Source organism: Pituophis catenifer, unplaced genomic scaffold, assembly GCF_029215685.1.
Source record: "Pituophis catenifer annectens isolate HBS135680 unplaced genomic scaffold, rPitCat1.0.hap2 SCAF_7, whole genome shotgun sequence".
In the NCBI taxonomy this organism is placed as follows: Eukaryota; Metazoa; Chordata; class Lepidosauria; order Squamata; family Colubridae; genus Pituophis; species Pituophis catenifer.
The window spans coordinates 8,919,929-8,946,116 of record NW_027256887.1 but is presented as its reverse complement, the minus strand read 5'-3'; the positions used below and the strand labels follow the sequence as shown (position 1 = coordinate 8,946,116).

The 26,188-nt window shown below is 44.5% G+C and overlaps 1 protein-coding gene across 1 annotated transcript in view; it reads left to right on the top strand.

Moving 5' to 3' along the window:
- CCDC91 (coiled-coil domain containing 91) overlaps positions 1-19,579 on the top strand; it is a 121,972-nt gene extending 102,393 nt beyond the window's left edge. The window contains exon 12 of the mRNA XM_070947337.1: positions 19,404-19,579. Within this exon, the coding sequence (XP_070803438.1) occupies positions 19,404-19,568 (165 nt within the window). The 3' untranslated portion in view covers positions 19,569-19,579. The remainder of the gene's footprint in view (positions 1-19,403) is intronic.
- Positions 19,580-26,188: the final 6,609 nt, after the last annotated feature.

Below are 26,188 nucleotides of genomic sequence, written 5' to 3'. Positions count from 1 at the left end.
ATGTTTAAGTCACAGGATTCCAAAAATCTCAAAGCCCCTCTTCTACCTGAGTCTGAAGGCTGGGGGAACCCTCCACTGGATTGCCAAAGTTGCATCACAAACACAACCCTGTCCTTCGCGTAGTCTGGTCCCAAGCTATTTTGAGGCCGTGGAAGTCAAAACCAGATTTTTGAACAAAGTCCAGAGGAAAACCAGAAGCCAGCGAGGATCTTAATTAAGGGGTAAACTACATTTATTTTTTTGCTTTGAAATGCGTGACCTGCTTAGATTGCTAAAGTATATATTGCGAACGTTACATGAAAATATGTCGTGATTTGAGGGGAAAGTTCTACGAAAAACTTTAAAAGGGCCGCTTTTTACCGCTAAAGAGGATGTTTTGGAGAAATAGGATGAAAACGTTCCGTTGAAGATAATCTAGTCAGGTCCATAGAAAATTAGCCTTCCGTGGGAATCCGTGACTTCAAGGGTCGGGCTTCAAAGCAATGTGGAGGGCATTCTTGGAAGCCACAATGACATCATATCTATTAAAATCTCATTATGTAAATCACACATGAAGGTCAGTTGGCAGACCCTATGGATAGCCGGGCCTTGGGGCATAAATGTTGTCCTTGCCTACCATTCCTCAAAGCAGATGCATCTATTACTGGCTCCGTTGACCCATTTTCTCAAAATTTAATTTAATTTAATTTAATTTATTTCCAATTTATATACCGCCCTTCTCCCTGAGGACTCAGGGCGGTGTACAGCCAAAATAAGAACATAGAATACAAATATTAAAAACAGTTAAAAATATATATGAATTTGGCCCAGTAATTAAGAAATCACAAACCGATTAAAACAATTTAAAAAATTTCTTCTTAAGCCAGCCCGGCTTGCTGGAAAAGATGGGTTTTAAGGGCACGACGGAAGGCACTGAGGTCATGGATTCTCCTTATCTCTGGGGGCAACTGATTCCAGAGGGTAGGTGCCCCCACAGAGAAGGCCCTCCCCCTGGGGGTCACCAGCCTACATTGTTTGGCTGATGGCACCCTGAGGAGGCCCTCTCTGTGGGAGCGCACGGGTCGATGGGAGGTCGTCGGTAGCAGCAGGCGGTCTCGCAGATAGCTAGGTCCTATGCCATGGAGCGCTTTAAAGGTGATGACCAACACCTTGAAGCGCACCCGGAAGACCACCGGGAGCCAGTGCAGCTTGCGCAGGAGCGGTGTTACATGGGAGCGCCATGCTGCTCCCATCACTACCCGCGCTGCTGCATTCTGGACCAGTTGAAGCCTCCGGGTGCTCTTCAAGGGGAGTCCCATGTAGAGAGCATTGCAGTAGTCAAGGCGAGAGGTGACGAGGGTGACGAAAACAATAACCAGCCAATTTTTTTTTTTTTTTAAATCATCCCCGTATTTTTGTGGAACAGATGGATGGCTGATAAGATCTGCCATCCAGACTAAGTACAGGGAATCCGGCATTTTTGCAGAGAATATATACAGACACAACACCATCTTCCCGTACAGCTAGGAATCTGAGGTTATAATGTTAGATTCATCAGTAGAGACTTTACAGAAAGTTACCAGTGTTAGCTGGGAAAACTCGTTAACGCAGAGACTCCATTAACTTGGTCTGACCAATACTTCAGACCTGCCTGGTGTTTTCACTAATATAGTAAATTTCCTCATATAAAGATTGCCTCTGACACGCCTCTCCCAGCTTGGATGTTCAGGAAAGGAAAACCTCTCAACTCCCATTTGTAGGGAAAGGTATAACTTTTACTGAAGCCAAGTGGTTACGGCATAGTAAAGCCAGATCTGAATATTCCCATATAAACCCATTGCTTTTCCCTTCCCCTTTCATAAATGTCCTGTGATGTTCAATAGCGATAAGCATTTAGACTTATATACCGCTTCACAGTGTTTTACAGCCCTCTCTAAGCAGGTTACAGAGTCAACATATTGCCCCCCCAACAATCTGGGTCCTCATTTTACCGACCTCGGAAGGATGGAAGGCAGAGTCAACCTTGAGCCTGGTGAGATTTGAACTGCCAAATTGCAGGCAGTCGGCAGAAGTAGCCTTCAAGGCTTTCCTTGAGCCTCCGGGAGTGCAAAAACGGCCTCCCCAGGCTCTGGAGGCCCTTCCTGAACTTCTAGTAGGCCCGTTGTTTTTGCCCTCTCCAAGCCTCCGTGTGCGCCCTGCACTTACCTGCATCCAAAACGGGCCGTGTGGGGACTCCTGGGAGGGGTGGGGTGGGTGGGGCCATCCAGGAGTGGGATTTGAGGGTTCTCTGAACAGAATCTTAGAGGTTCTCCCGAACCCCTGCGAACTCCCGGCAGCCCACCCCTGCCTGCGGGACCAAGACTTGAAAGAAGAATGACATTGCAAGGAGCATCTCTTTGGGGGTTGCTTTGCTCTGGAGTAGACCAGCCTTTTTGAGCCAAGGAAAATGCAGGGCAGCTGATTTTGAATGGGGCTTGGACTCTTGGGTTATATAACTTGCCCATTTGGAAATAACCCACCGCTGGAAATAACATCCATACATTATGCTTCCACAATTAGCTGCCGAAAACTCTTTGGACTAGTTTTGTGGACTCTGACTTGGTTTGTACCTGACTTTGCTTTTGTTTATGCCTTTTGGCTCCGTGACTTGTATGCTTTGGCTTGACTGAAGCCCTGGCCTGTGCTTCAAACACGTTTCTTCTTAACCCTCTGCCTTCTTCTTGTATTTCAGAAGAAGTGTTGGCCACCTCGCATCCTTGGTTGCCTCCCTGCCCAGCACAGATTACTGGGACAGGAGAGTTGCTGTGTCATCAGTCCCCTTGAAAGCCTGGGGGGGGGGGGTGTTCTCTTTTTGTGGACAGAAAGATGGTCCACCAGCAGCCTCTCCAGAGCAGTTGTGTCAACCATGATCACAAGCAGGGGAGGGCTGCTGGGGGTCCGCAGGGGTTCGGGAGAACCTTTAGCTAAGATTCTGTGCAGTTCGGAAAACCCCCAAACTCCACTCCTGGATGGCCCTGCCTGCCCCTCCCCGCCCCTCCCAGGATTCCCCACGGGGCCCGTTTTGGATGCAGGTAAGTGCAAGGTGCGCATGGAGGCTTGGGGAAGTTCAGGAAGGCCAGAAATGGGCCAGTTTCTGGCCTCCAGAGTGCCTCCGGAGCCTGGGGAGGCCATTTTCACCCTTCCGGAGGCTCAAAGAAGACCTCTGGAGCTCAGGGAAGGCAAAACGCCCCCCCCCCCATGGTGCAGGAGGCCAACTAGGCCTTACCCACCATGGCCACGCCCATCCAGCAACTGAGCAGAGAACCCCTTGCTAAAATTATTGAAGCCCTGATCACAAGCTTCCACCTAGATTCAGCAGCTCCTCAGCAGGGCTTTTGCTAAGCTCTGGTTTGTTAAACAAACCACAATTGCCAGCAGCAGGCTAAATTACAATCGCCTGCAGCATACGAAGCCGCGCATCATGGCTGAGAAAACAAAATGGCCTCCTTCACACAGAGCCAAACTTAGATTCCAGGGCTGTCTATTACCAGCCAATTCACACTACCCTTGATGTTATTAATGGCGTAGTTTTGAAAATTCCATCATGGATACATATGTGGAATCCTAGGTGTTCTCTGATACATACATACATACATACATACATACATACATACATACATACATACATACACCCTGTTTCCCCCAAAATAAGACATCCCCTGATAATAAGCTCAATTGGGCTTTTGAGCACATGGCAATAAGGCCAAGCGCTTATTTCAGGGTTCAAAAAAATATAAGACAGGGTCTTATTTTTGGAGAAACACGGTATATATATCTTCTAATGGGTATCGATCGAAGAGAATATAGGTAGCTCAGGACTGAACTGTGGAGTCCTTGGTGCTCTCTGAGTTTGGTTGTTTGCTTACAGATGTTTCATTACCTGATTAGATAACATATTCAGTGACATTTGTGAACCAATTTGATTGGCTTCATAATGCAATCCATATAATTTAGAGGTGGGGGAACTAGGGACCTAATATGACTTGTGGACTTCAATTCCCAGAATTCCTGCCATGCTGGCTCAGGAATCCTGGGAGTTGAAGTCCACAGGTCATAAAAAGGCCCTAGTCCCTCACCCCTGAATTGAAGAACTCCAGGAGTTAAACAAAATCTCTTTGTTACCAGTTTGACAGGAAGTTCCATTTATTTTATTTTATTATCAAAACTCTATTCCGTCCATCTAACCAGAGGCGACTTATAGACGTTGGACAAAATACAGAATAAAACATGAAAACAAGAAAGATGTCAAGTTTAAAACTGAATTAAAATAACACTAAGCAGGATGGAAAGGAAGGACACTAAATGCACACAGAGATGAAGTGGGGTCTTCTGTACTCCATTGTTGTTGTTGTTGTTAGTCGTAAAGTCGTGTCCGACCCATCGCGACCCCATGGACCACGTTCCTCCAGGCCTTCCTGTCCTCTATCATCCCACGGAGACCATTTAATTTCACGCCGACTGCTTCAGGGACTCCATCCCGCCACCTCTACTCCATTAGCCGCCTCCATTAGCCAACCCCTATTAGGGCCCTATTTCCTCCCAACCTTCAAATGTTACTGTTGTTTTATATGTTTTGTCTTTACTACAACTTGCAAGTTTCCCAGAGCAATCGAAGAGGAATTTCAGTTCTTTAAAGAAGCAAAACAAATTAAATTACGTTCATGTAAGGGGAGGAAGGCATCCAGAAAAGAAGAGAGACAGTTTAGTGGTTAAAGCACCACAGTAGAAACTGGGAGGCCGTGATTTCTAGCCAGGGCCTACCTGTTCGCAAATCTGAGCATGCCCATGTGCGTTCGCTTCACTCTCCCACGCCGCTTCCGCGCATGTGCATGGCCTTCCGTGCATGCGTTTTGCTCGCACATGCTCCTTCCGCGCATGTACCCAGCCTCAAAAACATGCCTAAATAGGACAACATAGAGCCGGGGCGGGCCCACCTGCGATTTTTGCTACCGGTTTTCCCGAACTGGTCCGAACCGGCTGAAGACGACCACTGCATGAAAGCCAGCTGGGTGACTTTGGGCCAGTTACTCTCTTCAGTCCAACTTGCTTCACAGGGTTCTTATTGTTGGGAAAATAGGAGAAGGAAGGTTTTCTGGATGTGGTCACTGCCTTGAGTGATTTGTGAAAAGGAAGGAGGGAGGGAGGGAGGGAAGGAAGGAAGGAAGGAAGGAAGGAAGGAAGGAAGGAAGGAAGATCTACATGCTGCCTTATGGAATGGACAGGGGACATGACAGTGAAGTCCTGATGCTTCTGAGATGTTCTTGGTCTTGCCTGCAGGAGGAGATGGGAGAGTCAGGCAGAGGTCCCCCCTCCCCCGCTCCCATGCTCCCTGGTCCGTGCAACCCAGTCTCATTGGCACTTTGTGCCGCCTTTGCTGCTGTCGAAGGAATGCGCAGCTGAGAACCCCCCCCCCCTTTCTTCTGTGTTGGCAATGTCAGCAAAGGCTTGTGTGTTACGGGACAGTGAGTCCTTCTCCTGCTCTCTTTTTCTCCTCCTTCTCCTCCATCTCATCCACAGGAAGGGTGTTTCCTCTAATCTGGTCCTGCCTGACAGCCATTTTCTTTTCTGGACCATCAATTTTATGGGCATAAACAGTCCCTTTTTCCCCCTTTCTTTCTTTCTTTCTTTCTTTCTTTCTTTCTTTCTTTCTTTCTTTCTTTCTTCCTTCCTTCCTTCCTTCCTTCCTTCCTTCCTTCCTTCCTTCCTTTTTTTCTTTCTTTCTTTCTTCCTTCCTTCCTTCCTTCCTTCCTTCCTTCCTTCCTTTCTTTCTTTCTTTCTCTGTCCTTCCTTCCTTCCCTCCCTCCCTCTCCCTCTTTCCTTACTTTCTTTCTTCCTTTCCTTTCTTTTCCTTTCTGTCCTTCCTTCCCTCCCTCCTTCCCTTTCTTTCTTTCGTTCTTTCTCTGTCCTTCCTTCCTTCCCTCCCTCCCTCTCCCTCTTTCCTTACTTTCTTTCTTCCTTTCCTTTCTTTTCCTTTCTGTCCTTCCTTCCCTCCCTCCCTCCCTTTCTTTCTTTCTTTTTCTGCCCTTCCTTCCTTCCTTCCTTCCCTCCTTCCCCCCCTCTCTCTCTCTCTCTTTCTTTCTTTCTTTCTTTCTTTCTTTCTTTCTTTCTTTCTTTCCTTCCTTCCTTCCTTCCTTCCTTCCTTCCTTCCTTTCTCCCTCCTCCCTCCCTCAAATAGAAATAATGCTTTTTTGGCAAGAGGCTCGCTAACAATATAATATTTTCATTTGGCTTCCTCTTTGTAAGATTTCAGAGTAAAATAAAGCAATTCTAAATGTCATGGAAATCCTGATCTTTTCCTAGCAGTTCGTTATTAAAGCTTTTTCATTTCAAAGCAGTTTCTCTCTCTCCCTCTCTCTCTCCCTCTCTCTCTCCCCCTCCCTCCCTCTCCCTCCCTCCCTCCCTCCCCCCCCCTCTCTCTCTCCATTAATCAAGCTACAGGTTATTATTTGTTGATTGCTCCAATATTTCATGTCAACAGTCCCCTCCCCCTGTTGTTTGCTAAAAACTCTTTTTCAACTCAACATGCTTCTCATTAGCACGTGGCTATGCAGATCATGCTATGTTGCAACCTGATTTTAGGTGTTTTCTCATCAGTTTCTCTAGATGGCCCATCCATCTCTACCTTCATTATACTTTTAAAGATCCAAGTGATTTTCAACTTACAACAATTGAGCGCAACATTTTGGTTGCTAAGCGAGACGGTTGTTCATTGAGTTTTGCCCCATTTTACGACCTTTCTTGCAACGGACGTTAAGTCAATCATTGCAGTCGTTAAGATAGTAACATGGTTGCTAAGCGAGTCTGGCTTCCCCATTGACTTTCCTTGTCAGAAGGTCCCAAAAGGTGATCACGTGATCCCAGGACACAGCAATGGTCATAACTATGAGCCAGTTCCCATGTTTCGAAATGTTGACTGTGGGGATGCTACAACAGTCGTAAGTGTGAAAAACAATCTTATAAGTCACTTGTTTCATTGGCGTTGTAACTTTAAACGGTCACTAAAGGAACTGTAGTAAGTCGAGGGCTACCTGTACATCTTAGTCTTTCCACAACTATTCCATACATTCTTCTTAGACCAAAGATACAAATAACTAATAAAGGAGAATATTTGAAGATCAGGGTTGAAACCAAGGACTCTTCACAGTTGTCGTCGTCCTCCTCCTCCTCCTCTCCACAAAACCCCTTCCCTACCAGCTCTGATGATGTTTATTTATTTATTTATTTATTACATGTATTTATATGCCGCCATTCTCCCGAAGGACTCAGGGCGGCGAACACAAGTTAAGAAACAAGTACAATAAAATCATAATTTAATCCAAATAATTAATTAGTAGTAAATAATAAAACCCGGAATCAGAGTCAGCCTATTTGTTTGAAAAGCCAAGTCTTCAAGTCCCAACGGAAGGAGCGGAGATCAGGAGCCGTCCGGAGCTCGGTAGGTAATTCATTCCAGAGGGTGGGAGCGCCCACAGAGAACGCCCTACCCCTGGGCACAGCAAGGTGTCACTGGCTCGCCATCGGAACCCTGAGGAGAGCGGCCCTATGGGAGCGAACAGGACGGTGAGAGGCAGGCAGGAGAAGGTCATGCAAATATCCCAGACCTAAGTCATGAAGGGCCTTATAGGTGAGGACTAGCACCTTGAAGCGGACCCGGAGAACCACTGGTAACCAGTGCAGCTCACGCAGGAGGGGTGTTATATGGGAGTAACGAGGGGCTCCCGTAACAACCCGTGCGGCTGCATTCTGGATCAGCTGGAGTCTCCGGGTGCATCTCAGGGGCAGGCCCATGTAGAGGGAATTGCAGTAATCCAAGCGGGAAGTAACCAGGGCATGAGTGACTGTGCGAAGGTCATCTCGGTCCAGGAAAGGGAGCAACTGGCGCACCAGGCGAACCTGTGCGAAGGCCCCCCCTGATCACGGCCGTTAGATGGTCTTCTAGGGATAGCCGAGCATCCAGGAGGACACCCAAGTTGCGAGCCCTATCAACGGGTGCAAGTTTTTCCCCATCTATCAAAAGTGATGGAGCCTCTGAAACCCGAGATGCCGGCATCCACATGTTACCTAGTTTGGTAATGAAATGTTTACAAGAAAACAACCAAGCTTCTTTAAAGAACTGAAATTCCTCTTCGATTGCTCTGGGAAACTTGCAAGTTGTAGTAAAGACAAAACATATAAAACAACAGTAGCATTTAAAGGTTGGGGGAAAATAGGGCCCTAATAGGGGGTGGCTCAGATAGCACCAAGGACCCCACAGTCGTCGTCCTCCTCCTCCTCCTCCTCCTCCTCCTCCTCCTCCTCCTCCTCCTCCTCCTCCTCCTCCTCCTCCTCTTCCTCTTCCTCCATTCCACAAACCCTACTCCCTTCTAGCACTGATGATATCACCTAGTTAGGATATCTGCAAGAGGGACCTAAAGGCCCTGGGAATGGACATTAACAACTGGGAACCCTTGACCTCCGATCGTTCAGCCTTTGGAGGCTAAAGATGCAACATGGCCTTCTCCAATTCGAAGAGACACTTGTTCAGCAGGCCGAGGCAAAGAGGCAGTCCCAGAACCAGCGAAATCTGGTGTCTGAGCAGGGGACAGAATGTATCTGCCCTCAGTGTGGAAGGGATTGCCACTCTCGAATTGGCCTTTTTAGTTACACCAGATGCTGTTTGAGGACCTCTTTCCAGAGCACGATACCATAGTCTCTTGAGACTGAAGGATGCCAATGAGAGTAATGAAATGTCTATAAGAAAACAAGCAAGCTGAGAGAGCACCACCAACCCTTCATACAGATAACTGTAATAACAGCTCTAACGGAGAGTAGGCACATGTCTCCAAGATTGAGTTTGGCCCCTATAAGGAACAGTCACACCCAGAGGTGGCCGTTCCTTCTGACTGTCCGAAGACATCCAATGAATGCCACAAATGAATGCCGGTCCCAGATGGTCACTATCCCGAACCTTTCCCTAGCTGCATCTCCATCCATCAAGCTTTCATCAGCCTCAGGCCACTTGGAATGTGCTGGTACATTTCATGAGTAATCCGTGTCCTTCCTTTTAGGACAGCTGACTTGAGTGAGGAAATAAGTCAAAAATGTGGGCATCGACCCCATGAATAAAGATGTCCATTTAAAAAAAAAAAATAGCATGAAATGTTTCTTGGATGATCAGGGTAATTTCCCTTCTTGTGTTTTGTGCATCGAAAAGGGAATAAGCTGGCCAACCAAATGTTTAAAAGAACCAATTGCGGAACAGCACGTAGGATCTTCCCAGCTAACTAATTATCCAAAGAAAACATTCTAATTGGTGAAACCTTCAGAATGGAATGGAGTGGAGTGGAGTGGAGTGGAGACTGGAGAATGGAGAATGGAGACTGGAGTGGAGTAGAGAGTGGAATGGAATGGAGTGGAGTGGAGTGGAGTGGAGTGGAGTGGAGTGGAGAGTGGAGTGGAGTAGAGAGTGGAATGGAGTGGAGTGGAGTAGAGAGTGGAATGGAATGGAGTGGAGTGGAGAGTGGAGTGGAGTAGAGAGTGGAGTCGAGTGGAGTGGAGTAGAGAGTGGAATAGAATGGAATGGAGTGGAGAGTGGAGTGGAGTGGAGTAGAGAGTGGAATGGAATGGAGTGGAGTGGAGTGAAGTGGCGAGTGGAGTGGAATAGAGAGTGGAATGGAATGCAATGGAGTGGAGAGTGGAGTGGAATGGAGTGAAGTGGAGTGGAGAGTGGAGTGTGGAGTGGAGTGGAGTAGAGAATGGAATGGAATGGAGTGGAGAGTGGAGTGGAGTGGAGTAGAGAGTGGAATGGAGTGGAGTGGAGAGTGGAGTGGAGTAGAGTGGAATGGAGTGGCGTGGAGTGGAGAGTGGAGTGGAGTAGAGAGTGGAATGGAGTGGAGTGGAGAGTGGAGAGTTCACCTGTGTTAGTGAAGCTCTGCCTTTTTTTTTTTAACATGCGTCAGAAGCAGTGGTGAGTTTCACTTACCTTTGCTACCGGTTTGCGAAGTGAGTGCATGTGCCATTTCTGCACATGTGCAGAAGCTTCTGCGCATGTGCAGATCGTATTGGATGACATCCGGGTGGGTGGGCGGAGCCTCCCGCAGCCGCTGCTACCGGTTCGTGCGAACTGGTAGCAACCCACCACTGGTCAGACGATTCATACTGTATGTATAGCTGCCATCTTCTTTGACACCTTACGCTTTGACACCTTAAGCCCAGTGCCTCTCCTTAAATTCATCCGTCAAAATCCAGGTAGGAACGCCGAGGACCACGGGGAGCTCCTAAATCAGTTCAAATTTGGGGGAAAGAATTGCAGGCAGGTAAGTTGTGACTCGACAAGCTCCAAAACAGCAGCCTTTGGAATCAAAGCTGAACTAATACAACCCTGCCCCCTCAAAAGGGCTGCCTGAATTTTAAAGGCTTTGCCGTTAAGCTAAGGAGAATCCATTGTCAAAAGACCTGCGTTTTCTAAATAACGCTGCATTAACAAAATTTTCTTCCTGCATTGTAGAAGGGTTGGCGTAGAAGGCTGCGGTCAGAAAAACGGCTGCAGTTTTTGTTCTTGTTTTTTGCTCGTCAGCAATTTGGGGTTAGGCCCATTCTTTGGGGCTTCACTTCTGAACCCTGAACCAGTTTTTACCCTCTCTTTGTGGCCTTTAATCGGGTTTCCTGAGATCCATCCTTGAGATTACTGGCTTTTCTTCAAGTATTATTTTTAAGGCTTCTGCTATCATTATTTCTACAAGAAGTTTGTTGAGATAGAACATTGAGTTGTTAGGGAAGGAAAGAGCTGCTAACCATAGACGCAAAAAGGAGCGATAGCAAAATGTTCCTAGAGGGCAAAGAAAGGAATTAACTGGGAACATTTGCCAGTCAGCATAAAGAAACGTGTCAGAAATATTATATTAAGCAAAAAAAGAAAAGAAAAAAGGGAGGGCACGGAACCGTTTCTGAAATTTAGCAGATTTTTTAAAGTGGGTTTATTAATTTAGTGTAGGTTCATAGCTGGAGTGAGGCTGCCTAGGAAAACATATTTTGAGAAATAATTTTCCATTTGTCCATCGTGTAATTGGAGACTTATCACATTATTATAATGATTTGGAGAACCGAATGAAACTCGATCCAGATTTCTTTTTTTTTAAAGAAAAAGAAAAAAAAATCCACTCTGAAATAAAGCTGTCACTCTTCACAGCGGCAGAAAAATAACATTGAGAATAAAACGCCGTTTGGTTCATAAATATCCCCAAATTCATTCGTTGGATTTTTTTTTTCTCCCCTTTAAGTTCTACCGGGTGCTAAAAATCTACCAAATCTCATGGCGAATTCAAGAGGATTGCAACTGAGGGTATTTTGTTTCTAATATTCCCCCCCCCCTTTTTTTTGTAGCATTGCCCAAAGCACAATCGATGGCCAAAACTCAAATGGTCCCACAGCTTGGCTTTCTTTGGCTAAAGAAAACAGAGACCCAATCTCATCCTGCTTTTTAGATACAGTATGAGCTGGGCTAAATCCATGGGCTGATTCTGCATAGAACATGGATTTACAGGCAGCCATGTACCTGAACGACTTTTAACATCTTGGCAAACAACTTCTAGAGCAGCGGTCACCAACTGGTGGTCCGTGGACGACCGGTGGTCCGCGAGAAAATTTTGGTGGTCCGCAGAAAAATTATTTGCATTTTTTATATTGCACTAAATCAGGAGTCCTCAAACTGCGGCCCCTGGGCCGGATACGTGCAATGAGCGTTTGTGTTGCTGCAGAGAGTCTCCCCCTTTGGGGTCTTTTTTGTGCGGGTCAGAGGGGGGCAGAAAGTCCAACTTGGGGTCTGCTTTGGCCTCCTGGTGCAGGGCTTTGGTGTTGTGGCTCCGTTACCTGAGCCTGTGTCATCGGCAGGAGAGGACTCCGAGAGTGAAGGAGAGGAGTTGGCAAGGCCTCCCTCTCCAGGACCCTCCTCTCTGGCAATGCCTTCGGTGTCCGCCGAAGGGCAAGAGATAGGGCCGGGGCCAAGCACATCCATGCAGCCACAGGTGGACAGTGATGAGGATAATGAGTCTTGGCTGGATCCTCGGCAGCGTTGCAGAGATAAGCGTGCGCAACAGAAGAAAAGGTGTGCCAGAGATTAGGCTGAGTCACTGGACCACACTCCACAGGATATAAAAGGGAGTGAGGTGGCCATTCAGACTCTGTGACGGACAAAACTAACTACTATTGAGTCACATTGCATCTTTGGAAACAACATTATCGGCCTTGGATTTATTTTACGAACTGGACAATTCTTGACTGTGGGTATTTTGTTTATTGAGTAAAAGTTCTTGGCAAGCAGTTACTGGGTTGCTGCTAAGCATCTTATCGGAAGAATTGGTTGTCTGCCAGTTTATTTAACCCCCGGCTGTCTGTTTGTGTGTGTGTGTGAGACGGGGACAGAACATTTGGGCAAAGGCTGGAGGGAAGTGCCACTGGTGGCAAACAGCCGGAGGGCCTTGTTCCAGTGGGACTGCATCATGGCCTGGAACTGGCTGACCATCTCAGCCCACTGAGCCTGCAGGCACAGTACCTGGCCTTGCACTCCCATAGGTCTTCCCTCTGCTTGGAAAGCCTATGTTCCTAGTCCTCAGTGAAGTGCTTCTGCTGGACCTCCTTCTCCGTCAGATCCAATTTGAACTGAGCTGTTTTGCCAACTCTTTCTCATGGTGGCTGCTTAGCTCCAGCAACTGCTTCCTGTTGGGGCCCTAAGGAGGCCAGGCTGGCAGGGGAAGAGTGGCTGGGAGGGGAGGGGCAAGTAGACGCCATCGAGGCACCCCTCAACATGAATGACATCGAGTTGATCATGCCCACCCAGTCAAATGACCACCTAGCCACGCCCACCTAGCCGGTTATTAGGCAGATCATATTAGTGGTCCATGGGATTTAAAATTATGAATTCTCTGCACCACAGAAAAAACTGAATAATGGTTTAGATGGAACATATGGCAAATTGTTGTGGTTTTGATGTTCTCATAGCTGGGTGGTTTTCCTGAAAAATGTTTCATGACCCAGCTAGGCAGCAGCATCGATGTGGGGTTCTCTGGCTATTTATATATATATTAAAAAATTTGTCCTGTGTGATGGAATGTAGTCTGGATTCCTAGCAGAGGGAGTGCATTCCAGAGGAGCGAGAGACAATTCAGTTCAGATAGTTTGTGGGAGAGAAAGAGGATGAATATGGCTCCTCCTTAATAGTTCCCAGAATACATGCTTTATGTGGCTGGTAGGTAGCTTTAGTTTGGCAAGATTCTGTCTATAGGTCAGAAATGATTTTCAAAAAAATCCGCTTGCAAGAATCACAATTTCCCTTTCTTGGTTTTGGGAGGTCTCTTCCTTCTGATGATTTCTTGACTAATATAATGTTTCTTTCCTGTTTATTTGGGTGTTGGCTGCTGAACGAGATTCATTCTACACTGTTTGTTTGTTTGTTTATTTAAATAAACAAATAAATCTACCTTTATTATTTTTACAAATATCTCAAATCGATAAACATATCCAACACGCCTTCCTCCTCCTATTTTTCCCCACAACAATCCTGTGAGGTGATTTTGTCTGAGAGAGACTGACTGGCTTAAGGTCCCGCAATTGGTTTTCCTGGCTAAGGCAGGACTTGAACTCAGGGTCTCCCAGTTTCTAGGGTGGTGCCTTAACCATTAGACCAAACTGGTTTCCTTCCTTGTCTTTCATTGTAGCTTTTAAGTGATGTCCAATTGGACTTTACTTCTATGTATTTCTTGACGGCACTAAAGAACCCAACAATTCAATCAAACAACTCCATAAATGACTATAAAATACAAAAGTATTTTTTCTTAAAAATTTGGCCTGAAATAACGGTCACAGTGCAAATGGATGGGGGAATGTTTTCAGTGTTTCAAAAAGACAGTGTGAGAACCAACTGAATGTCCCTTTAAAATGCCTTTATCATTTGTTCCTTTTTATTGGAGGGGAAAGACTATCCCAGAAAGTGAGTATATATTCTCCATGGTAAGAATGTAAGGATGGAATGAGCTGAATGGACCTTGGAGGTCTTCTAGTCCAACCCCTTGCCGTGATGGTGAACCTATGGCACGTGTGCCACAGGTGGCACGTGGAGCCATATCGGTGGGCACGCGAGCTCACCTCCGGGATGCACGTGCGTGCCAGCCATCTGAATTTCGGGCCTTCTGGGCTCACCAGAAGTCGGCAAACGGGCCATTTCTGGCCTCCGGAGGGCCTCCGGAGGGAAGGGGAAGACGGTTTTTTGCCCTCCCCAGGTTCCAAGAAAGCCTCTGGAGCCTGGGGAGGGCGAAAAAATGGGCCTACCGGGCCCACCGGGCCATCTCATGCCAAAAGCAGGGGGAGTGCAGGGGTGTCGCGCACGCATGCACGGGGGGGTAGGGTGCATAGAATTATGGGTGTGGGCACACAGGCGCATGACCCCCCCACGCTCCCCCCACTTTTGGCATGCGATGGCAAAAAGGTTAGCCATCACTGACCTATACCATTTCAGATAAGTAACTGTCTAAACTCTTCTTAAGAACATCCCAAGATTTCTGGTGGCAAGCTGTTCCACTGGTGAATTGTCCTCACTGTTAGGAAGTTTCTCCTTCATTCCAGGTTGCTTCTCTCCTTGATTATTTTCCATCCCTTGTTTCTTGTCCTGCCTTCAGGTGCTTTGGAGAATAATTTGACCCCCCTCTTCTTCGTGGCAGCTCCTCAAATACTGGAATACTGCTATCATGTCACCCCTAATTCTTCTTTACTTTAGACTAGCCAAACCCTAATCCTGCAGCCTTTCTCAAAGAGTAGTCCATCCATCCAACACTGGACACTGAGACATGCTAAAAAAGGACTATTCCTTGGTTTCTCTGAAGGGCATGGTGGCATCTCAAGAGCTTTCAGAGAAGATCTTCTTTCATCTTGCATGTCTTTCCCATGGTTCTACCTTTTACCCACTCTCCAAATACTTTCAAATAATAACAATAAACAGCTGGGACATTGGCCTCTTAGTGTGCAAAAGGTTGGGAGCTTAAATTCCTGCAAAGAGCTGTGTAATCTATCTTCACCCCTGGAGATCTGTAGCAATTCCTAGCGATCAGAGCACTGCAAACATTCAATGCCGCAGAACACAGATAGGTCCAACTGATACATCTGAACACGTTTGTGTTTGTCACTTAACCCATCTTAAGGGTGACCTTATGACCAGCCAATCGGTGCCAAGAGTGACTGCGCAGACGAGGTCATGGAAAGTTCTGGAGCTCAGTTTCCTACTTGTTCAGCCAAGCCTGTTTTGTGGTGGTTTTTCTTTTTTTTTTAATAGGATTAAAGAAACATTTACGCGGAGATTCTAGGAGCGTTTTCACGCCGCTGCTTGCTCTCGCTTGAAAAAAAAACCAAGTCAGCTCCGAAGATGAAAGACGGGATTTAAAGGAAGCCATTGTGTGGGATGAACTGGTGCGGCTTTCTCTTTGGCCAGAGTGGGTGCATCATGTCACATAGTGATAAAGGGATGATCCATTTTCTTTGGAACAGTCAAACAAGGGATTTTGGGAGAGGAAGGTTCTGAGCCATTTCCTAGAGTGCAAGGACTCTAAGCGCATCCCCCTGTCACATTCCGGTGTCCCGGGTAAGAAAAGCCAGCAATACAAGTTGATGTTAGATTGTTTATCTGGAAACGCGGACCCGGCACGAAGCAACCACCCAAAAGGAATCAAAGTTTGTGCTACCGTGGTTAGTTCACCCGCCCCTTATATGTGCTCCACCTCCCTTGTGTGTACACCTCTCCCCTCCCAAGACTGCTTGCCGCTAATACAGCCGCTGCAGTCCAGCCACGCCCCTAGCTGCCCATCCCGGCCCATCCTGCTTGGTTCCCTGCTTCTTCCCATGCTCCGATGATCAGCTGTTTCCATGAGACGACAATCAGCTGTTTTGCAAGTAGCCGGTTACAATCAGAGCCCCGTTGGGCAGGCAGCAGCCCCACGGATGCCGGAGCGATCAGCCAGGCAAAGTCTGGGCCCCTCTAGCCAGATGGCAGCCCCATGGATGGAGGAGCGAGGCAATGCAGGCCGTAGGTGTGTGTCTTGGGCAGCGACTTCTCCCTGCCAGGACACCATGGTGGCGTGGCCGTTGTTGCCCATGCGCGCACAGCCACTCCTCCCCCGCCCAAATGGCAGCCTCGGGCCATCTGGCGGTCCGGGGTTGACACCCCCTCTTCTTACCTTCCCCCATTCTAGCTGGAGATTCCATCACAGGCCCCAAGAGAAAATGGCTGTCACGGAGCAGGACATTAGCAAAATCACTCCCGCATTTAAAGAAGTAGAAAACAAAACAACTATTAAATTGCGCAAACGTGCAGCATTCCGATAAACTGTAATAAAATACTGGTATTTCAAACTGTTTTAAGAGCATCTTTTATTTCAGCCTTAAACGGCATAACATATTTTAAGAAATTCCTTTTTAGGGAAAGCAAAAGAAACATTGGGGTGAGGTGTTTCCTTGAAAATTAACTTGATTGGATGCTTTGTGTAAAGCAAAATAAACCTCCTTTATAAAGGATGTATTGTGCAATGTGGGCCTTTGTTTTTACTTTGAAAAGTAAAATGATTCTGTACGTGTGCCTGTATGTTGTCATACATTCCATCTCCCCATAAAATAATCCATTTTCGGGGGGGACGGGACAAGGAGGAGAACCGTTCTCCTGCCTTGCAAATAGTTCTTTGACCAGAGCTGTCAGGCGCAAAGAATCAAGAACAATATATGGGTTACTTCTGAATTCTTCCTTCCTTCCTTCCTTCCTTCCTTCCTTCCTTCCTTCCTTCCTTCCTTCCTTCCTTCCTCCCTCCCTCCCTCCCTCCCTCCCTCCCTCCCTCCCTCCCTCCCTCCCTCCTTTCTTTCTTTCTTTCTTTCTTTCTTTCTTTCTTTCTTTTAGTTTTAAACAAAACATAAAAACATCCATCATCCAATCCAATTGCAAGTAGTGTGTTGGTCGGTTACAATTTTTTTGTGCTTCATCTCATATTCATCATTTACTAATTCTCTAATTTTTCATATTATCAATCTAACTATAAGGTACAACTATATATCTTTATATCATGATTCTCATTTATCATTCATCTAACAATGGCATTTCCATCCCATTCAAATCATTTCCATATATTGTATTGTAGCATCTATTTCATATTTCATTTCCGTGTTTTATTATCTAGCCATTGATAAAATAAGTCCCATATCTTATAATATTGTTTGTCTTCCTGTTCTCTAATTTCAAATGTCAATTTGCTCATTTCAGCACATTCCATAATTTTCCTAATGACTTCATCTTGTTTAGGTATTTCCTCATTTTTCCAATTTTTAGCAAACACAATTCTAGCCGCTTGAATCTAGTTACTTGATTCACCATCAAGTAACTCAGTTCTCTATTGTATGTTTCTGGTAAGATCCCTAACGAGCTTTGCTCGTTCCGCCGTGATTTGAAGACCTGGCTGTTTCGCAGCCTGGACTGATGTGGGAGGGGGGGTTCTTAATAGATTTTAAATTGATTTTAAATTGTTTTAATTTGGACTTTTAATTTTATATTGTTTTAATGTGCAATTGTGCATTTTATTGTTGTGAGCCGCCCTGAGTCCATTGGAGATAGAGCGGCATATAAATCGCATTAAACTAAACAAACTAAACTAATAAAAAAAATCTCTGGTTTAAAGTCAATGTGCTTTTTAATCATTTTCTCCAACCATGTGTGGATTTTAGTCCAGTATCTTTGAATTCTTTCTTTCTTGTTATTATCCTATAGACAGAATCTTGCCAGACTAAAGCAATTATCTACTTACTTACTTCGAACTCCTAGAACCCAAGCTGGAAGGTTGTGTACAAGGGTTCTACAGATGATGTCAGCCCAGTATTTTTATATACAGTATTCCAGCAAAATCAGATTAAAGGGTTTGGAGCAATCAATTACATCCAAAATGTTAATGAAAAGACTCTGTGACTATGTTCCAAACAACTTTGGGGGGGGGGAGTTTTTGAGAGAAAAGAAAGTCATTTTATTAATGATTGTCATTATGTATTTTTCTATTACGTATAATCATGAATGAAACCAAAGAAAAAGGCCTTCTAGAATCCTGGAAATGGTTTGAGAATCCCTAAGAAACTGTTTTATTAGTTCCGAGATTCCTCAATTGTGGGAAATCAGTAGCAAAAAGATGAGTAAAAAAAGGCAGAGGAAAGAGAAGGAAAAGTCAGAATAGAATAGAATAGAATAGAATAGAATAGAATAGAATAGAATAGAATAGAATAGAATAGAATAGAATAGAATAGAATAGAATAGAATAGAATAGAATAGAATAGAATTCTTTATTGGCCAAGTGTGATTGGACACACAAGGAATTTGTCTTGGTGCATACCCAATACACTGAGCCGAGGTGGCGAGTGCAGTACTGCAGCTACTTCAGCTGACAGCTAGTTCAGCAGATCAGCGGATCAAATCTCACCGGCTCAAGGTTGACTCAGCCTTCCATCCTTCCGAGGTGGGTAAAATGAGGACCCAGATTGTTGGGGGCAATATGCTATTTAGTATACTGTCGATTGTTGTAAGCCGCCCAGAGTCCTCGGAGAGTGGGCGGCATAGAAATAAATAAATAAATAAATAAATAAATAAATAAATAAATAAATAAATAAATAAATAAATAAATAAATAAATAAATAAATAATACTCTCTCAGTGTACATAAAAGAAAAGATACATTTGTCAAGAATTATAAGGTACAACACTTAATGATAGTCATAGGGAACAAATAAGCAATCAAATCATACTAGGAAATAGTCAATATAAATCGTAAGGATACCCACAACAAGGTTACAGTCATACAGTCATAAGTGGGAGGAGATGGGTGATAGGAATGATGAGAAGATTAATAGTAATGCAGAGTTAGTAAGTAATCTTAGTAATCTAAGTCTGTATTACTAAGTAATATAGACTTAGTAATGCAGACTTATTACTTAGTAATAGTAAATTTCCCCCAATATTTTATTAAACTATCTTACAGTTCTGCCCAGGAAACTTGATACTATGCGACGTGCCAAATCTTTGGTGATGAGGAATAGGGAATTCTGAGTGTTGAAGTCCACACATCTTAAAAGTTGCTGAGGTTGAAAAACCACTAATCTAGAGATGATTCTGAGACTTCTTCCTTGTAATAATGAAGCTGGGGAATATAACAGCCTCAGTTTTTGGTTTAGCTTTGAACGACTGGAGCTAGAAGCAATTACGCCAATTATGATAGGTTACATTAAGCCCCTGTGCATTACCCGAGTCCTATGCCTTCCCGTCTCACGAGTTTAAATCAAGGGGTGTGTTTTTCTTTGGAATTCCCTTTCATTTTGCTTCATGTGTGCTTTTTCTTGTCCTGACAGCTGGATCAAGTGATCCGTCAGCGTAGCCTTTCCAGTTTGGAATTGTTCCTCTCTTGCGCCCAGAAGCAGCTGAACTGTTTGCTGCGGGAAGAAGTCGCAGCACCGGAGACAGAAGGAAAGGATTCCATACCGTTGATCACTTCTCTCAAAGATGCTGGAGACTAGACGGAGAAGTGGGATCCATCAGCCGGTCTCGTATTGTTTTGGTTAGATGTTCAGAATCATACTGCTGTCCTTGTAAAGCTAAGGGTTGTTTTCGGTCCCAGCTCCTCAAACATGACAAAACCTCTGTAGTTAAATCAATGATTTCTTTACTAGGAGCGCCAGCAGCCCCGGCAAAAAGTTTCTCTCTCACCGCAGGCTAACAAGTCTGTCCCGCAGGGAGATGAATAGTTGTCTGCCACATCTATTCATCTCCACCCCCTGCCTTTTATCCCCAGAGTTAGGGTGGGGCTTCTCTAGCAGAGGTGGCTCTTCCATACCAAGGACCAGCCCATAGATTTCCACTGCTCTCCTCTCCTCTGCCTTCTGTGCATTCGCGCATCAGGCACTGGACCCAGCTGTTCCTCCTCTTCCTCATCAGCCACCTCCAGACCTTGATGCTATCCTCACTCCATGCCTCCTCCTCATCTGATTCGGCTGTTGGAGGGGCTGGCGGCTGACAGGCCACAACAGGTTGTATGAAATCTTGGCAAAGCTAATGAGTGCCAATGGCTCCCGCATAGTTTTAACAAGAAATGCAATCATTGGCAAATCTCAGTAAAGCCACATATTGCCAGCAACAGAGTAGGTACACTTGTCCTTTACAAACCTAAGCTTACAAACTTAAGTATGGAGGCAGCACAGCTTTTGCTCTTTATGTCATACTTAACCAGCATTCATCAAATGGAATAAAAGATTTTTTAATGTCAGAAATAAAACGAACTCTCATCCGAATTGAAAACACTAATTGGAGACGTTCGAAGAACAACTGGAATTGAAACGCCTTATTATTTATTTGCATCTGTTCCAAAATGGCCTATTGCATTCTCTATGTTTGTGTCTTTTCATGAAAAAAAAAAAAACCCATGTCTTTTCAGTTTCATGGTTTGCCTTAAGATTCCCTACTAGCTGGGAAGCCAAATCTGTTCTGTTATTACTTCTATTGTTCTTATAAGTTAGGATTATATCACCTTAATTCATGCAAGGAAATAACAATACTTGAAAGCAGCAACAGATTGGGAGATTGTTTAGTAACTGTAAAGCAAAATTACCCAACCTTGGGAACGTGAAGACGTGTGGACTTCAACTCCCAGAATTCATTCACTCCCAGAACCCATGCTGTCTGGGGAATTCTGGGAGTTGAAGTCCACGCATCTGAAAGTTTCCATGAGTGAGAAACCTTGCTCTAAAATACATTATGATCTGTAAGGACAATGGTGTCCCTTAAACCAGAGGTCTCCAACCTTGGCAACTTTAAGACTTGTGGACTAGTCCACAAGTCTTAAAGTTGCCAAGGTTGGAGACCCCTTCCTTAGACTATAAAATAAGTTCCATGAAATCTTTTCAGATTTCTGATGGCACTGTGATTTGTTGGGGGTTCGGAGAAGATGTTGAATGTTTTATTCTCTTTTATGTTTCAAAGGGTTTGGAGAAATGTAATATTTGGGGTGGCTTTTGGACGTATACATTCTTAATTTGGGCTGTTCCACACACCGCTAAGAATTGGCCATGTTTTGGGCAAATTCCAGTGGCAACATCTCAGAAGGCATTGGAGCCGTAGGAGGGCAGGTTGGTCTCTACGTGGCATGTCCACCCCGGCTTTCAATGATGCAGTCAAGTTATAGAAATGTAAGAGCCTCTGACATTTCCATGGCTTTTTGCAGATGTATAAAAGGAACAGAGGAGCTAATACTAATGTAATTGTTCACTTTGGGGTATAAGTTTTAATTTTTTTCCTTGCGTTTCTCAATATATTATATATATATATGTGTGTGTTAATGATTTACAGAATGAAATAATTGAGCAGCTTAGTGCTTTTAATGCTTGTTACTGTGAAAATTATTCTTTACCAAATAATCCCGTGTTCAGTATATTTCTTCTTCGGTGAGTCTTTTTAAATGTGTGTATGAAGTGTGTTTGTGTGGGTCAGTGGTGAAATCTAAAATTTATTACTACTGGTTCTGTGGGCGTGGCTTGATGGGGGGGATAATATGACTGGGTGGGCGTGGCCAATTTTTTTTTTTTTACTTTTAAAACCATTTTTTCTACAACCTCTTCGGCAAAGAGGTTGTAAAAAAATGCTTTCAAAAGGCTCTGACGATCCAAGCTGAGTTGCCTGATCGGCAGAGGCTCTGCTGAGGTCGATAAAATGAGGACCCAGATTGTTGGGGGGCAATATGTTGACTCTGTAAACCGCTTAGAGAGGGCTGCAAAGCAGTATATAAATCTAAGTCCTAGTGCTATGATGTGATGTAGCTGTTTAAAAGATAAAGAATATTGCTTTCTCTTTTTTCCAGAACTCATCTTTTGGAAATTTACATCTGATTGGCATTTTTTTTTTCCTGTTCCTCCAAGATATAATTTATGTTCTACATACAGTAAAAAGGTTTTGTGCTGGTTTTGCTGCTTTGGAGAAGAGGATTTTCAATGGGATCAAAATTTCAAGATGGCGGACTGTTTTCAACCACACTTATCCCTCTTTCTATATCAGGGGTGTCAAACTCAAGGCCAGTGGGTCAGATGCGGCCTGCGGAGTGCTTAGATCTGGCCTGCATGGCCACCCTGGAAACAGAGAAGGACCTGTCCGTGGTGCCTCTGCCAGCAAACATGGAGCTCCGATTTCGACCGCGACGGCCTCCTGTAGCTCTCTGCCAGTGCAAACGGAGCCTGTGGAGGTCCACCCGAGCTCCATTTTTGCTGGCAGAGCATTGCAGGAGGCTGTCGCAGCTGAAAACAGAGCCCTGGTGGGCCGCACACTGCCTCCCTGATCTTTGTTTTCACTGGCAGAGGGCTGCAGGAGGCCATCGCGGCCAAAAATGGAACCTCAATAAGTGATATTGAGCTGGCCATGCCCACCTGTGGCCACACCCACCCCAGCCATGCCCCCCCCACACACACCCCGAGGTCAAATACAACCCTGATGCGGCCCTCAATGAAATCGAGTTTGACACCCCTATTCTACATGCTTTGAGTGTACGGATATTGATGCCTTCACGAACGTTTTGGCCTCCTCTCTTGAAATAATCCCGTTTGGATTTAATTCCAGATTAATTAGCCAGAAACTCAAATTCACTTGTGGAACACCAAGCATCCAAATTGTTACAATTCATCCACGGACTGGATATAATTTTTATTTTTGGTCGCACAGTCGGCCAGATGTTTAGACCATAAGAAGAAGAAACATGCAGGAAGTACAGACAGATGTTTTTGCAGCGGCACATACTGTGCGTGCAAGTTCCAATTATGATCTAAAGATGTCCCCTTTGCTGCGTCTTTAAAAAAAATCATGCAGTGGCCTATAAAACCGTATCATAAAATAGCAAAATGTTATGGGTAGTTTAGAACGTTTTCTTTTATGAGGGATCCAAACTTTTGATAGTTCCGATCTGTATTGACATTCCTTTTAGAAAATAAAATTATGTGGCTCTCTTGGAGCCCTATTTATTTCACAGGGAGTGTTTTACATTCATGACATTGTTTTGAGGTGAATAATTTTCTGCAATAACAGAAGCCACCTTCATAATTTTTTTTTTCCTGACTTGCAAACTGTCTCTAAAGAAATAGACATTTTAATACGTGCCAGTTTTTTGGGGGGTGGTTATTTTTTTTTTCTTCTCATCTGTAATTCTGCACATTTCCAGCTTCCTTATGAACCCAGCATTTTTTCCATTTTTTCCATTGTGCTTTGTGACTAATGAGGCACAAGAATGTTGAAGCATAAATACTTCGGCTACTCTATCTTCCCCCTGTGATATTTTAACTGCCAAGTTGACAGTTGGCTCTAAGAAAGGTAAGAACTGTAGCAGCAACAAAACTGTGGGATGAATTTGTCTCATGACCACACGCAACTCTAGCACTGCACACAAATACATATGGAAAATTCTCGCTAATATCTCCTGAACTGGAGCACGGACCTGGACCCTGCCAAAATATATTAAACGCTTGTCTTTAGAGAAATCCAGAGACGCCCCATTGGAAGGTCGCTTTTTGAAACTGCAAAATGACAACAATCGAAACAAGTATGCAAGGTATAGATTGCAGTGCCAAACAATTTTACATAGAGAAGACACAACACTGAGATTTCCAGTTTCAGTCTCTAATCAGGGGTGAAATGCTACCGGTTTGGGCCAGTTCGGGAGAACCAGTAGTAAAAAAAAAATGCTACCAGTTTGGGCGAACCAGTATTTCCGACAATCAGCTGTGCCGCGCAATTTATCAGGAAATCCTGCTTTCTAGCAAATCTATATCATGCGGCACAGCTGTTCCTGCCCCCTCGCTATTCTACTTACCAGAAAAGTCTTCTTAATCCTCCTTTTTCAGTGCTGCATGGTAGCGCCTGCACTGCGCCTGCACACGAAGCGCATGTTTGGCGTACACTGCGCACTGTGCACGCGCAAAGCAAACTGATAGCGAAGCGAACTGGTAGACTTCAGAGCATTTCACCGCTGTCTTTGATGTTTGTTGGTTTACATCAGGGGTGTTAAACTCACAGCCCGCGGGCCAGATGTGTCATGCACTGGCCATCCCCACCCCCATTTTAGCGAAGGGGAAAAAGTTGTGATATGTCACTTGACGACAACATGACGAAGCGAGTTTGACACCCCTGGTTTACATAGAATCAGCCCTCCATTTTGAATACGATAGCTGTAAGGACCTGCTTCAGCTACTCCCTTGGGAAAGCATGACTCTTGAAACAATTAGTTATTGAAAGCAACTTTTACTGAGAGAAAGGGATTGCAGAGGAGTCAGGCGGAATCTGAAGTTCCCGCACAAAGTATTAAGCTATTCTTCCCAATTCAAACTCCACCCCACTTTGCCAGTCTACCGGTAGCCAATGCAGTGTCATATAGGTGTTTTGAGAACTCTGAGGTGTTAGCTTGATAGCAGTTCATTCCCAGGACTCTGCGACCTTGGTGTCAGGCTAGAACCGGCTGGGAGGAAGCCCATCTATCTTCAAGATAGTCCCCCCTCCCTAAATCCCACACGGTTACAGCAAAAAGTGAAAGCATGCAAAGAACACAACCCCAATAGCCTCCTCCCTCCTCCTCCGTCATAATGGCCTGACAATAGCACATACTCTGCTAGAAAGTAAGATGGGCTCCAGCACAAATCTGAAAGCTTGGAAGACAAAACCTCTGGTCCCGGTAATTGACCCAGATTGGATCCTGCAATAAAACAGTCCAGTCGCCTTTTGAAAAAGCACCTTTGAGATTTTTGCAGGTTGATTTATGCATCTGTCAGTCCAATTCATATTTATTATTTAGCATGTGGCATTTCTCGCATGAGTTTGCAATATATATTAACATTACACCTAGATTTAAAAAAAATACATAATAAAATACATAATAAAATAAAATAAGATGTTGGATAACCATTTGTCTGAAGTGATGTAGGGTTTCCTGCCTAAGCAGGGGGTTGGATTAGAAGACCTCCAAGGTCCCTTCCAACTCTGTTATTCTATTCTATTCTATTCTATTCTATTCTATTCTATTCTATTCTATTCTATTCTATTCCATTCCATTCCATTCCATTCCATTCCACTCCACTCCACTCCACTCCACTCCACTCCACTCTATTCTATTCTACCGATGTTAAAAAGATCTATATTCAGATAGCAATGTCTAGGCCATCTAACAATTGAAGTGCAGTATTGTTTATATTAAAAATAAATAAATAAGATACTAGACCGATATATGCACTCATCTTACTGCCAGTCATGATGTGATCTACAGTTTGACGTGGGACTTCACAGTCCCTGAGGGGAGGATGCTATGCCCAATTTATATAATGGAGTTGCTGAGTCCTACAGAGGAATTATTGAGTCTGTCATCTGCACCTCTATAACTGTCTGGTTTGGCTCTGCAACCCAACAAGATGGACACAGACTTCAGAGGATAATTAGAACTGCAGAAAAAACAATTACTACCAACCTGCCTTCCATTGAGGACCTGTATACTGCACGAGTCAAAAAGAGGCTGTGAAAATATTTACAGACTCCTCACATCCTGGACATAAACTGTTTCAACTCCTACCCTCAAAATGACGCTATAGAGCACTGCACACCAGAACAACGAGACACAAGGACAAATTTTTCCCCCATGCCATCACTCTCAGCATCTCTGGAACCGCCTGTCCGAACTGGTAAACAACTAATTCCCACAACACTGTCAAACTACTTAGAAATAGTATTACTACTATTCTTCTCGTCTTTCCTATTACCTATCTCCTTTTCTACTTATGGCTATAACTTAGTTGCTTGTATCTTTACGATTTATATTGTTGTATTTAGTTCCCTAGTCCGATTTATGTTGATTGCTTATTTAGTATCCTATGACTATCACTAAGTTCTTATGATTTATGATGAATTTATTTTTATGACTCTGATCATGATTTATCACTTATAGCTTTTATGGACACTGAGAGCTTATGCACCGAAGACAAATTCCTTGTGTGTCCACTCACACTTGGCCAATAAAGAATTCTAATTCTAATTCTAGAGAATCCCGACAGACATTATGTGAGGTGCGAATCCTATTCAGGATTGTCTATTGCTGGCGTGATAGTTCAAACCTAGCACCTTTTGC